The sequence below is a fragment of the Pristiophorus japonicus genome, unplaced genomic scaffold (assembly GCF_044704955.1).
Source record: "Pristiophorus japonicus isolate sPriJap1 unplaced genomic scaffold, sPriJap1.hap1 HAP1_SCAFFOLD_3131, whole genome shotgun sequence".
In the NCBI taxonomy this organism is placed as follows: Eukaryota; Metazoa; Chordata; class Chondrichthyes; family Pristiophoridae; genus Pristiophorus; species Pristiophorus japonicus.
In genome coordinates this window covers 1335-14676 of record NW_027252924.1, presented here as the reverse complement: position 1 = coordinate 14676, position 13342 = coordinate 1335, and the positions used below count along the sequence as shown (strand labels likewise).

General features: G+C 54.9%; 1 protein-coding gene across 1 annotated transcript; it reads left to right on the top strand.

The window, feature by feature from the left end:
- Positions 1–585: 585 nt before the first annotated feature.
- Positions 586–11650, top strand: LOC139249452 (DENN domain-containing protein 1B-like; the record flags this gene model as incomplete). The annotated part of the gene is made up of 7 exons (XM_070872426.1): positions 586–826; positions 3541–3610; positions 4483–4563; positions 6185–6259; positions 9592–9645; positions 10116–10226; positions 11550–11650. Coding segments are annotated over exons 1-7 (638 nt in total), but the record flags the coding sequence as incomplete, so codon positions are not given.
- Between the last annotated feature and the right edge of the window lie 1692 nt (positions 11651–13342).

Below are 13342 nucleotides of genomic sequence, written 5' to 3'. Positions count from 1 at the left end.
TATTCCTGTTTCATTCAATCCTGGGTTACAAAAAAGATCACCAGAGGGTGTTTCTGAGGCTACCCATTAGGTTTTTATTTCCAGTTTTTCGCATGTCCTCCTGTGCTGAAGGCGACCCTGACTGGGATATCAAATGCTGGAGAATATTGCCGTCCTGATTTGATCGGGTGCAGAGTCATCCCACTGGGTTCATGAATGCTGGATGCCCTCATTATTTATATATGAGCCGGTATGCAAAACTCACTGACAGGTCCAGGCTGTGAGCGTTGGCAGGCTATTTAACCATGGGGGCATCACAGCCCAGCCCAATACCCGTACTTGCCCAAAAAGCTGCAGCTGGCACAAGCTGACTACACACAGCGTGCAGCGGGAAATGTGCTGATCTGTGTGGGTCGGCCGATCCTTCAGGGGAGCCCTGGGTCCGAAGGGGTTTTGATAGAATGGATGTTCAGTGTAGGGTTATGGCAGATTAACCCTGCTCACCGTGATACTAATGGCAGCATGGCTTGACGTTGAAATAGTCTGCACCAGACCCTCTGGTGGGTCGGTGATTGGGTTAGATACTGGACCGAGTCTCTCTCTGGATTATCAAATCTGAGCCCGCTGTCTGAGCTGCAAATCCTGAGAACACAAGAATTAGGAGTAGGCCATACAGCCCCTTCAGCCTGCTCAATAAGATCATGGCTGAACCTGTTTCCATTCGCAGGGCGTGGGAGAGCTCCGTGGTCCAGCAGTTCACCTTCGTGCTGACGGATATAGACGGCAATCAGCGGTTTGGCTTTTGCCGTCTGACAGGTGGATCAAAGACCTGCATCTGCATCCTCAGGTAGGTCCCGGGAGATGGTTTCTGATGGAACCAAGACATGCTCAATTCCACTAAACTAACCTCATTTCCTGCCTAACTCTTCTCAATTTATGTCTTTGGAAAATGCTAACACAGATTTTTATTGTCCTTTTCTCCAATTTCCTCACCCTCCCCAGTACCCAGACACTGACCCCAGCAGTCTCCCCAGGGCCAGAACCCCACCCAGACTCCTGCAGTCTCCCTCCCCCAGGCCAGACCCTCCCCCAGTACCCAGACACTGGCCGCTGCAGTCTCCCCGGGGCCAGATAATAACTCCTCAGTTCACCGTGTCCCAGGCACTCTCTAGTACCTGAAGACGTTAACTGCTATGGTTAACCAGGGGACGGTAACTGGCCAGCACCACACCTGGTTTGTGGAGAGGAGAGGAGAGTTCCAGGAGAGGACTTCACTCCACTCCAGCCCCCACCCACACGTCCCCTTGTCTAATTGCACCAAGCAGCAGATTAGGACTCAGTGATTGGTACGTGCGCGGCTGGGGAAGGAAGCACAGTGACGAGGAGAAGGCGACCTAAATGCGGAGGAACTAGAAATAAGAACGTGATCTGGCTATTCACAGGAGGTCACAGAAGCTGTAGTTCCTGAGGAAGTGAAACATTTCCTGGAATATTTCAAAAACGAGTTGCCTGGAATAATAATTGATGGCACGGGGACCAAAAACAGCAAACAGCATCTTACTGCTTCTTCAAAAGGTCTCCAAGCACTGCGCGCAAAGAGCAACTCGGAGGGGCAGTGACTGCTGTCAGTTTGCCAACGGGGCACCGGGTTAGTGCCAGTCGTGCCCCCAAACAGCAGTGACATGAACAACCAGTTGACTTGTTCTTGGTGCCATTGTTTGTGCCAAGAATATGACCAGGACATCAGGAGAACGCCCTGCTCCTCTTCAAATACTGCCAGCGGAAGCAGGGAGAGGGAATCCCAGTTTCATCGGATGAAGCAGTAAGATGCTGTGTTTGTGTTTTTTGGACACTGGCTGTCAGGATGTCACCCCAATTGTTTCTGGTGATGTGATCGTGCTGCGTGATCTCGAATTTCAGCTTAAACCACAAATCCCCTCACATCCAGCTACCGCTGTGTGGGGAAAGTGCAGAGTGATGGGCCATCATCTCCCCAGGGAGAGGGGTGAGGGGAGTCTGGTCCCCAGGGAGAGGGGTGAAGGGAGTCTGGTCCCCAGGGAGAGGGGTGAGGGGAGTCTGGTCCCCAGGGAGAGGAGCGGGGGGAGTCTGGTCCCCAGGGAGAGGGGTGAAGGGAGTCTGGTCCCCAGGGAGAGGGGTGAAGGGAGTCTGCTCCCCAGGGAGAGGGGTGAGGGGAGTCTGCTCCCCAGGGAGAGGGGTGAGGGGAGTCTGCTCCCCAGGGAGAGGGGTGAGGGGAGTCTGCTCCCCAGGGAGAGGGGTGAGGGGAGTCTGCTCCCCAGGGAGAGGGGTGAGGGGAGTCTGCTCCCCAGGGAGAGGGGTGAGGGGAGTCTGCTCCCCAGGGAGAGGGGTGAGGGGAGTCTGCTCCCCAGGGAGAGGGGTGAGGGGAGTCTGCTCCCCAGGGAGAGGGGTGAGGGGAGTCTGCTCCCCAGGGAGAGGGGTGAGGGGAGTTTGGTCCCCAGGGAGAGGGGTGAGGGGAGTCTGCTCCCCAGGGAGAGGAGTGGGGGGAGACTCTCCCCAGGGTGGAGGGTGGAGGAGACTGGTCCCCAAGGAGAGGGGTGAGGGGAGTCTGGTCCCCAGGGAGAGGAGCGGGGGGAGTCTGCTCCCCAGGGAGAGGGGTGAGGGGAGTCTGGTCCCCAGGGAGAGGAGCGGGGGGAGTCTGCTCCCCAGGGAGAGGGGTGAGGGGAGTCTGGTCCCCAGGGAGAGGGGTGAGGGGAGTCTGGTTCCCAGGGAGAGGGGTGAGGGGAGTCTGGTCCCCAGGAAGAGGAGCGGGGGGAGTCTGATCCCCAGGGTGGAGGGTGGAGGGAGACTGCTCCCCAAGGAGAGGAGCGGGGGGAGACTCTCCCCAGGGTGGAGGGTGGAGGAGACTGGTCCCCAGGCCACTGCCTTCCAAGTCCCAGCATCCTAATTCAGAATGGCATTGCTGGATTCCTAGATTCAAATCCCCCATTCTCTTGTCATCAGCTTGTGCCTGGATACTCGGGCAGGAATAGCAGGCTGGTATCGTCTACATATCGGAGCCAATGAGACCCAGAAGGTCTGGGGCCAATCTGTGCTGAGTTATATGATCTGAGCTGAGGCAATGGTCAAGGTTTGGAAGGAAAGATCAGTGAGGATTCAAGCTCCTGGTTTGTGTCCTGGGCCCTGCATCTGGAGTTCACGCCTGTGGATGTGGGGTCAGGGTTCATCCTGTATGCCCTCCACAGTTGAATAGTGTGCTGACTCTCACCATCTGGGCTCATACCTGAAGAATGGCTAACAGCCGCTCTCGAACCCTGCCCTGCGAGGAGTAAACACCTTCAGGAGAGCAGAGCCGAGGGTTGATGGAGAAGGTGGACGAGGGATAACATTAAATAGACAGTGATGACAGAGATCTGGGAATATGAAGACATTACAGGGGGATATAGACCAGCAGTGGGTTTTGAAAAGTATGCCGCAAAATAATAAATAATAAACCGAAAGCTATAACTTCCCTGGGAAAGTTTCTGTACATCACCCTGTACTGGGGTCTGCACCCCTCACATTGGTTCTCCGTTTGTCTTCTAGTTTCTTGCCCTGGTTCGAAGTTTTCTACAAGTTGCTGAACAATATCGCCGACTACTTAGCAAAAGGACAGGTAAATATTACAATGTGTAAAATACACCCGCTGTATAACCCAAGCAAATATTATACTGTAACATACACCTGCTGTAGGATATAGTTAGATATCACATACCTGGTGGAATTAGTTGGTTTGATTCAGAGCTTTCTACAAACTGAGTGACAGTAGTAAAGCTCCCTGTATACTGACCCATCAAACACTCCCAGGCACGGGGTTAGATACAGAGTAAAGCTTCCTCTAAACTGTCCCATTAAACACTCCGGGGCAGGTACAGCACAGGGTTAGATACAGAGTAAAGCTCCCTCTACACTGTCCCATCAAACATTCCCAGGGCAGGTACAGCACGGGGTTAGATACAGAGTAAAGCTCCCTCTACACTGTCCCATCAAACACTCCCAGGGCAGGTACAGCACAGGGTTAGATACAGAGTAAAGCTCCCTCTACACTGTCCCATCAAACACTCCCAGGGCAGGTACAGCACGGGTTAGATACAGAGTAAAGCTCCCTCTACACTGTCCCATCAAACACTCCCAGGGCAGGTACAGCACGAGGTTAGATACAGAGTAAAGCTCCCTCTACACTGTTCCATCAAACACTCCCAGGGCAGGTACAGCACGAGGTTAGATACAGAGTAAAGCTCCCTCTACACTGTTCCATCAAACACTCCCAGGGCAGGTACAGGGGGTTAGATACAGAGTAAAGCTCCCATCAATATACTCTAACCCTAACATGATGAGTACTGCCCCAAACTGTACCAATGCGACATTCAATTGCCAATCATCGTGGCCTGGGTTTGCATTTGTTGATGTTGGAAGCTGGCGCTTTGCCGTGGCTCCACGGGCCTGCTCTGTGTGGGGTTTAATATGTCTCTGTTTTTATCTCTGCAGGACCGTGAAATGAAAGAGCTCCTGAGGGCTCTGTACACTCAGCCACCTCCCCAGCCAGACTCTCCACTCAATCTCGAATTTGTAAGTAAAAAGAAGCTGCATTTATTTAGCACCTTTCACAGCCTCCGGACACCCCACAATGCTTTGTATTCAGCAACCATTTCATAGACAGTCCCACTCCCACCCTCTGGTCTGTGCAGTTCAGGCCTGTTAAATATGCAGAAGACTGCCCATCATTGTACACACACGCATTAGGGTCAGCGACTAATGGAAAGCATGCTTCAGTCAGTAAAACATGCCCGAATGTGATAATGAGCCAAACAGACCAGCAAGGTCACACTGAACCTCTGAGATTCTCTGGGGAGCAGCAAAAATGGCCAATGACCCTCACGGGGAACTACATCTGTCCCATTTGCATGAATGGCCTGCAGTGACTCACAATCTAGACTGACATAAGGTTTGAAGGCTTGCATTTCTATTGCACCTGAAATCCGGATGTCCCAAAGTGCTTTACAGCCAATTAAGTACTTTCGAAGTGTATGCACTGTTAGGAAACGCAGCAGCCCACAAACAGCAATGTGATAATGAGCAGATAATCTGTTTTAGTATGTTGATTGAGGGATAAATATTGGCCCCAGGACACCGGGAATAACTCCCCTGCTCCTCTTCGAAATAGTGCCATGGGATCTTTTATGGCTGCCTGAGAGAGCAGACGGGGCCTCGGTTTAACGTCTTATTTGAAAGACGGCATTTGCGACGGAGTATCAGCAGTTGATTTGATTCTGGTGGGAAGGGGTATTAGACTGTGAGGCTTCAGGGAGGACATGTCCTATGTGATGTTTGCCCCTCTAACAGGGCTGTGCTCCCTCAGTACTGCCTCTCCGACAGTGCGGCGCTCCCTCAGTACTGCCCCTCCGACAGTGCGGCACTCCCTCAGTACTGCCCCTCTAACAGGGCTTTGCTCCCTCGGTACTGCCCCTCCGACAGTGCGGCACTCCCTCAGTACTGCCCCTCCAACAGTGCGGCGCTCCCTCGGTACCGCCCCTCCAACAGCGAGGCGCTCCCTCGGTACCGCCCCTCCGACAGTGCGGCGCTCCCTCGGTACCGCCCCTCCGACAATGCGGCGATTCCTCGGTACCGCCCCTCCGACAGTGCGGCGCTCCCTCGGTACCGCCCCTCCGACAGTGCGGCGATTCCTCGGTACTGCCCCTCCGACAGTGCGGCGATTCCTCGGTACTGCCCCTCCGACAGTGCGGCGCTCCCTCGGTACCGCCCCTCCGACAGTGCGGCGCTCCCTCGGTACTGCCCCTCCGACAGTGCGGCGCTCCCTCAGTACTGCCCCTCCGACAGTGCGGCGCTCCCTCGGTACCGCCCCTCCGACAGTGCGGCGATTCCTCGGTACTGCCCCTCCAACAGTGCGGCGCTCCCTCAGTACCGCCCCTCCGACAGTGCGGCGCTCCCTCGGTACTGCCCCTCCGACAGTGCGGCGATTCCTCAGTACTGCACTGGAGTGCCAGCCTAGATTTTGTGCTCAAGTCTCTCAAGTGGGACTTGGACCCACACTCAGAGGCGAGAGTGCTGCCCACTGAGCCAGGGCTGACAACAGGAAGTACAAGATTTTTCATAATACAAAGATGATAAAATATAAGTTGTAATGTGGTATTTTGGAATGAAAAGTAATTGCACAATACTGTCTCAAAAGGCCCAGCAGCTGGGAGTTACGACGGGACGGTTTCTGAAGGATCAGAAGAGGGATCCCAGTAGTGGTATGCCGTCGGTGAGTCGGGCAAAACCCGATAACCAACATCACCATACTGCAACTGACCAATTAAGCCAATGATTAAGCAGCACCTAACCTCACACATGCATGCTGACCAAATTAACTAGCAACCCGTGCTAGCTCTATGGTGTGGAACCTTACTGTCTGTGGACTAACCTGTTGTCTAATTGAACTCTGTGCACATTGTCAATCTGTCCTTCATTAACAAGGTTTGCCCGATTAGCACAAGTTGTTCATATGGCATTTGCTCTGACCTTGGTAACCTAAGGATGCAATCCTGGTAACTGCAGAGGTCACCTCCTGAGCTGAGGATCTGGAGGTGACCTCTGCCGGGCCTGACAGGTCACCATGGGCAGTGTGGGCCGGACAGGTCACCATGGGCAGTGTGGGCCGGACAGGTCACCATGGGCATTGTGGGCCGGACAGGTCACCATGGGCAGTGTGGGCCGGACAGGTCACCATGGGCAGTGTGGGCCGGACAGGTCACCATGGGCATTGTGGGCCGGACAGGTCACCATGGGCAGTGTGGGCCGGACAGGTCACCATGGACAGTGTGAGCCGAACAGGTCACCATGGGCAGTGTGGGCCGGACAGGTCACCATGGGCAGTGTGGGCCGGACAGGTCACCATGGGCAGTGTGGGCCGGACAGGTCACCATGGGCATTGTGGGCCGGACAGGTCACCATGGGCAGTGTGGGCCGGACAGGTCACCATGGGCAGTGTGGGCCGGACAGGTCACCATGGGCATTGTGGGCCGGACAGGTCACCATGGGCAGTGTGAGCTGGACAGGTCACCATGGGCAGTGTGGGCCGGACAGGTCACCATGGGCATTGTGAGCCGGACAGGTCACCATGGGCAGTGTGGGCCGGACAGGTCACCATGGGCAGTGTGGGCCGGACAGGTTACCATGGGCAGTGTGGGCCGGACAGGTCACCATGGGCCGGACAGGTCACCATGGGCAGTGTGTGCCGGATAGGTCACCATGGGCAGTGTGGGCCGGACAGGTCACCATGGGCAGTGTGGGCCGGACAGGTCACCATGGGCAGTGTGGGCCGGATAGGTCACTATGTGCAGTGTGGGCCGGATAGGTCACTATGTGCAGTGTGGGCCGGATAGGTCACCATGGGCAGTGTGGGCCGGATAGGTCACCATGGGCAGTGTGGGCTGGATAGGTCACTATGTGCAGTGTGGGCCGGATAGGTCACCATGGGCAGTGTGGGCCGGATAGGTCACTATGGGCAGTGTGGGCCGGACAGGTCACTATGTGCAGTGTGGGCCGGATAGGTCACCATGGGCAGTGTGGGCCGGAAAGGTCACCATGGACAGTGTGGGCCGGATAGGTCACCATGGGCAGTGTGGGCCGGACAGGTCACTATGTGCAGTGTGGGCCGGATAGGTCACTATGTGCAGTGTGGACCGGATAGGTCACCATGGGCAGTGTGGGCCGGATAGGTCACCATGGGCAGTGTGGGCCGGATAGGTCACCATGGGCAGTGTGGGCCGGATAGGTCACCATGGGCAGTGTGGGCCGGATAGGTCACCATGGGCAGTGTGGGCTGGACAGGTCACTATGTGCAGTGTGGGCCGGATAGGTCACCATGGGCAGTGTGGGCCGGATAGGTCACCAGGAGGAGGCCACAGCCAGAAGCCTAAAACCTGACCTTTGTAGAAGGGAGAGATCATGTGGGTGTACGTGCCATGCATTGGGCTCACTGAGAGTCCGACTGCCAGTTGGAAACATAGAAACATAGAAAATAGGTGCAGGAGTAGGCCATTCGGCCTTCGAGCCTGCACCACCATTCAATGAGTTCATGGCTGAACATGCAACTTCAGTACCCCATTCCTGCTTTCTCGCCATACCCCTTGATCCCCCTAGTAGTAAGGACTACATCTAACTCCTTTTTGAATATATTTAGTGAATTGGCCTCAACAACTTTCTGTGATAGAGAATTCCACAGGTTCACCACTCTCTGGGTGAAGAAGTTTTTCCTCATCTCGGTCCTAAATGACTTACCCCTTATCCTTAGACTTTGACCCCTGGTTCTGGACTTCCCCAACATTGGGAACATTCTTCCTGCATCTAACCTGTCTAAACCCATCAGGAAAAGACTTGCATTTATATAGCACCTTTCACGATCACCAGATGTCCCAAAGCGATTTACAGCCAAAGAAGTACTTTTGGAGTGTAGTCACTGTTGTAATGTGGGAAACGTAGCAGCCAATTTGTACACAGCAAGCTCCCACAAACAGCAATGTGATCATGACCAGATAATCTGTTTTTTTTTTGTTGATTGAAGGATAAATATTGGCCAGGACGCCAGGGATAATTCCGCTGCTCTTCTTCCAAATAGTGCCATGGGATCTTTTATGTCCACTTGAGAGAGCAGACGGGGCCTCGGTTTAATGTCTCATCCGAAAGACGACACCTCCGACATTGCAACTCTCCCTCAGTACTGCCCCTCCGACAATGCGGCGCTCCCTCAGCACTGCCCTTCCGATAGTGCGGCGCTCCCTCAGCACTGCCCCTCTGACAGTGCAACGCTCCCTCAGTACTGCCCCTCCGACAGTGCGGCACTCCCTCAGTACTGTCCCTCCGACAGTGTGGCGCTCCCTCAGCACTGCGGCGCTCCCTCAGTACTACCCCTCTGACAGTGCGGCGCTCCCTCAGTACTGCCCCTCCGACAGTGCGGCGCTCCCTCAGTACTGCCCCTCGGACAGTGCGGCACTCCCTCAGCACTGCCCCTCCGACAGTGCGGCGCTCCCTCAGTACTGCCCCTCCGACAGTGCGGCACTCCCTCAGTACTGCCCCTCCGACAGTGCGGCGCTCCCTCAGTACTGCGCTCCCTCAGTACTGCGCTCCCTCAGTACTGCACTGGAGTGTCAGCCCTAGATATTTTTGTGCATAAGTTCCTGGAGTGGGACTTGAACTCACAACTTATGACTTTGAGGTGACAGTGCTGTCCACTGAGCCACAGCTGACGCTATCATCACTGGAGCAGCCAGTTCCTTTGGCCAGACCAGTGCCCCCGCTCTGCGATGGAGTGACAGAGTACCCCTCCCTGGAATGTCGTTTAGGAGAGATGGAGTGAAGGGAGAGAGGAAGGTGAGGGATCTCATGCTCCAGTGTTTTAATGAGCATCATAAAACATTTCTCATTTCAATCTTGTTGCCTTCTACTTGTTAACCACCTTGACGACAATCTTGTTAATCCCGTGTGGGACCTGCCCTGCTAAATGTTAATCTCTTTGCGACTTAATCCCTGACAAATGAACACTTTGCAAAGTGTAGATTTTATAAATAACTGACCTTTGCTCTCTTCTTTCTCCAGCTTTCTTATTTTATTGCCCCTGACAGCAGCAGCTTGCCTACAATACCAGAGAGTGTAAGTATGGCTCAGTGCGGGGGGTGGCATGGATCATTCCATGCTGAGACCCAGTGAGAAATCTGGCCAACAGCAAATTTTAGTCACGTTCTAAGTTTGACAAACTGCCTGCAGGAACCCATTCGATTTGCTAATTCCCCCCACCCCGTCTCCTCTCCTGAAGGTGCTGGCTGTCCTCTAGTGCTTTGCCCCCCCTCTCCCTCCTTCCCAGTGCAACCTTAGAGTATAAACACCAGCAAGCTATTGAACCACCAAAGTCATCACAACCAAGCCTCTTCCTCACCTGAAGTTCCACGCATACATACACTCAGGCAGACATGCACACACACACTCACACACCACATACAAACAGAGACAGACATGCACACACATTCAGACAGACACACACCCTTCCCCTGCCCCATCACAGTAATTTTATATATGTTTGCTCTTCATTGTCCAGTTCTGTACAAATGTTCTTTGTGTTACAGCGGAACCTGACAGAATACATGGTTGCTGTTGATGTGAACAACATGTTGAATCTCTACGCCAGCATGCTGCACGAGAGGCGCATTATCATCACCTGCAGCAAACTCAGCACGGTGAGTGCCCGGCCCAGGTGGGCATTATCCCTCCCCACCTCCCTGAGAACCTTCAGCTGGGACACGCTATCTGCATGGTTCAGGTGTAGCACACTACCTGCATGGTTCAGGTGTAACACGCTACCTGTATGGTTCAGGTGTAACACGCTACCTGTATGGTTCAGGTGTAACACGCTACCTGTATGGTTCAGGTGTAACACGCTATCTGCATGGTTCAGGTGTAGCACGCTACCTGCATGGTTCAGGTGTAGCACGCTACCTGCATGGTTCAGGTGTAGCACGCTACCTGCATGGTTCAGGTGTAACACGCTATCTGCATGGTTCAGGTGTAGCACGCTACCTGCATGGTTCAGGTGTAGCACGCTACCTGCATGGTTCAGGTGTAGCACGCTACCTGCATGGTTCAGGTGTAACACGCTATCTGCATGGTTCAGGTGTAGCACGCTACCTGCATGGTTCAGGTGTAGCACGCTACCTGCATGGTTCAGGTGTAGCACGCTACCTGCATGGTTCAGCTGTAACATGCTACCTGCATGGTTCAGCTGTAACACGCTATCTGCATGGTTCAGGTGTAACACGCTACCTGCATGGTTCAGGTGTAGCATGCTACCTGCATGGTTCAGCTGTAACATGCTACCTGCATGGTTCAGCTGTAACACGCTATCTGCATGGTTCAGATGTAACACGCTACCTGCATGGTTCAGGTGGGAATTGCGTTACTAGGTTTGTAACGGAGGTGGACAAAGCAGGAAAGTCGCAGGCAAGTCGCAGGCTTGACCCTTGGTCCAAGCGAAGTGATCTGTTCTCAGCCCAGGTCAGCAATGTGGGCTACAATCAGGCTCAGCACCTCTGTCCGAGAGGGGAAACACTCGGGCAGGCTTCCTGCTCCTTGGCCCAGGCAGTGAGCCCTGCTGGAAGGTGCTCGTGTGGGTGGGACAGGACAGTTTCGATTCACATAAATGCTTGTCCTATAGCTAAGGTACTGTGGGGGAGGGGCCTGGCACTATGGGACCACACCAACCATTAGAACACGAGGGAGAACATTAGGGAGAGGGAAGATTTCATTAATACTTTCCCTAGTTCCCAGTCGGACAGCACACGGTATCCACTCACCAACATCCCCCACTCTCTGGCTTGGTGTCTCCGGGGCTTCCACATGCCATGCCGCTGCTTCCCTTAATCTTCAAGCCCTCATAGTTCTCTTCCCTCCAAATATGGGAGGAACTGCCCCTCCATCTACCAACAGTCGCCTGGGTTGTAGTCAGGGGTAATACTCGCTGTGATTTATTTATCGATACGTTGATATTTTTTTCTGTTCCACAGTTAACTGCTTGTGTACATGGCTCATCTGCAATGCTCTACCCCATGTACTGGCAGCACATCTACATCCCTGTGCTCCCTCCACATCTCCTGGATTACTGCTGGTAAGCAATCCTATCCTGTCTTATTCCCTCCCTCCTTCCTGTTGTTTGGAGAAGTAGAGGTGATAAACAGTAACGACAGTGGCCCCCAAGCTCATCACCCACTCCTAGATCTGGTATAGCATGGGTCACACACACCCACACACCCCTCACACCCACACCCCTCACACCCACACACCCCTCACACCCACACACCCCTCACACCCACACACCCCTCACACTCACACCCACACACCCCTCACACCCACACCCACACACCCCTCACACCCACACCCACACCCACACACCCCTCACACCCACACCCACCCCTCACACCCTCACACCCACACACCCCTCACACCCACACCCACACACCCCTCACACCCACACCCACACACCCCTCACACCCACACACCCCTCACACCCACACACACACACCCCTCACACCCACACCCACCCCTCACACCCACACACCCCTCACACCCACACACCCCTCACACCCACACACCCCTCACACCCACACCCACACACCCCTCACACCCACACACCCCTCACACCCACACCCCTCACACCCACACACCCCTCACACCCACACACCCCTCACACCCACACCCACACACCCACACACCCCTCACACCCACACACCCCTCACACCCACACCCACACCCACACACCCCTCACACTCACACCCACACACCCCTCACACCCACACACCCCTCACACCCACACCCACACCCACACACCCCTCACACCCACACCCACACCCACACACCCCTCACACTCACACCCACACACCCCTCACACTCACACACACCCCTCACACTCACACCCACACACCCCTCACACTCACACCCACACACCCCTCACACTCACACCCACACACCCCTCACACTCACACACCCACACACCCCTCACACTCACACACACACACACCCCTCACACTCACACACCCCTCACACTCACACCCACACACCCCTCACACTCACACACCCCTCACACTCACACCCACACACCCCTCACACTCACACACCCCTCACACCCACACACACCCCTCACACCCACACCCCTCACACCCCTCACACTCACACCCACACACCCCTCACACTCACACCCACACACCCCTCACACTCACACACACCCCTCACACTCACACCCACACACCCCTCACACTCACACACCCCTCACACTCACACCCACACACCCCTCACACTCACACCCCTCACACTCACACCCACACACCCCTCACACCCACACACACCCCTCACACTCACACCCACACACCCCTCACACTCACACCCCTCACACTCACACCCACACACCCCTCACACTCACACACACACACCCCTCACACTCACACACACACACCCTCACACTCACACCCACACACCCCTCACACTCACACCCACACACCCCTCACACTCACACCCCTCACACTCACACCCACACACCCCTCACACTCACACACACACACCCCTCACACTCACACACACACACCCCTCACACTCACACCCACACACCCCTCACACCCCTCACACTCACACCCACACACCCCTCACACCCACACCCACACACCCCTCACACTCACACCCACACACCCCTCACACTCACTCACACACACCCCTCACACTCACACCCACACACCCCTCACACTCACACACACCCCTCACACTCACACCCACACACCCCTCACACCCACACACACCCCTCACACTCACA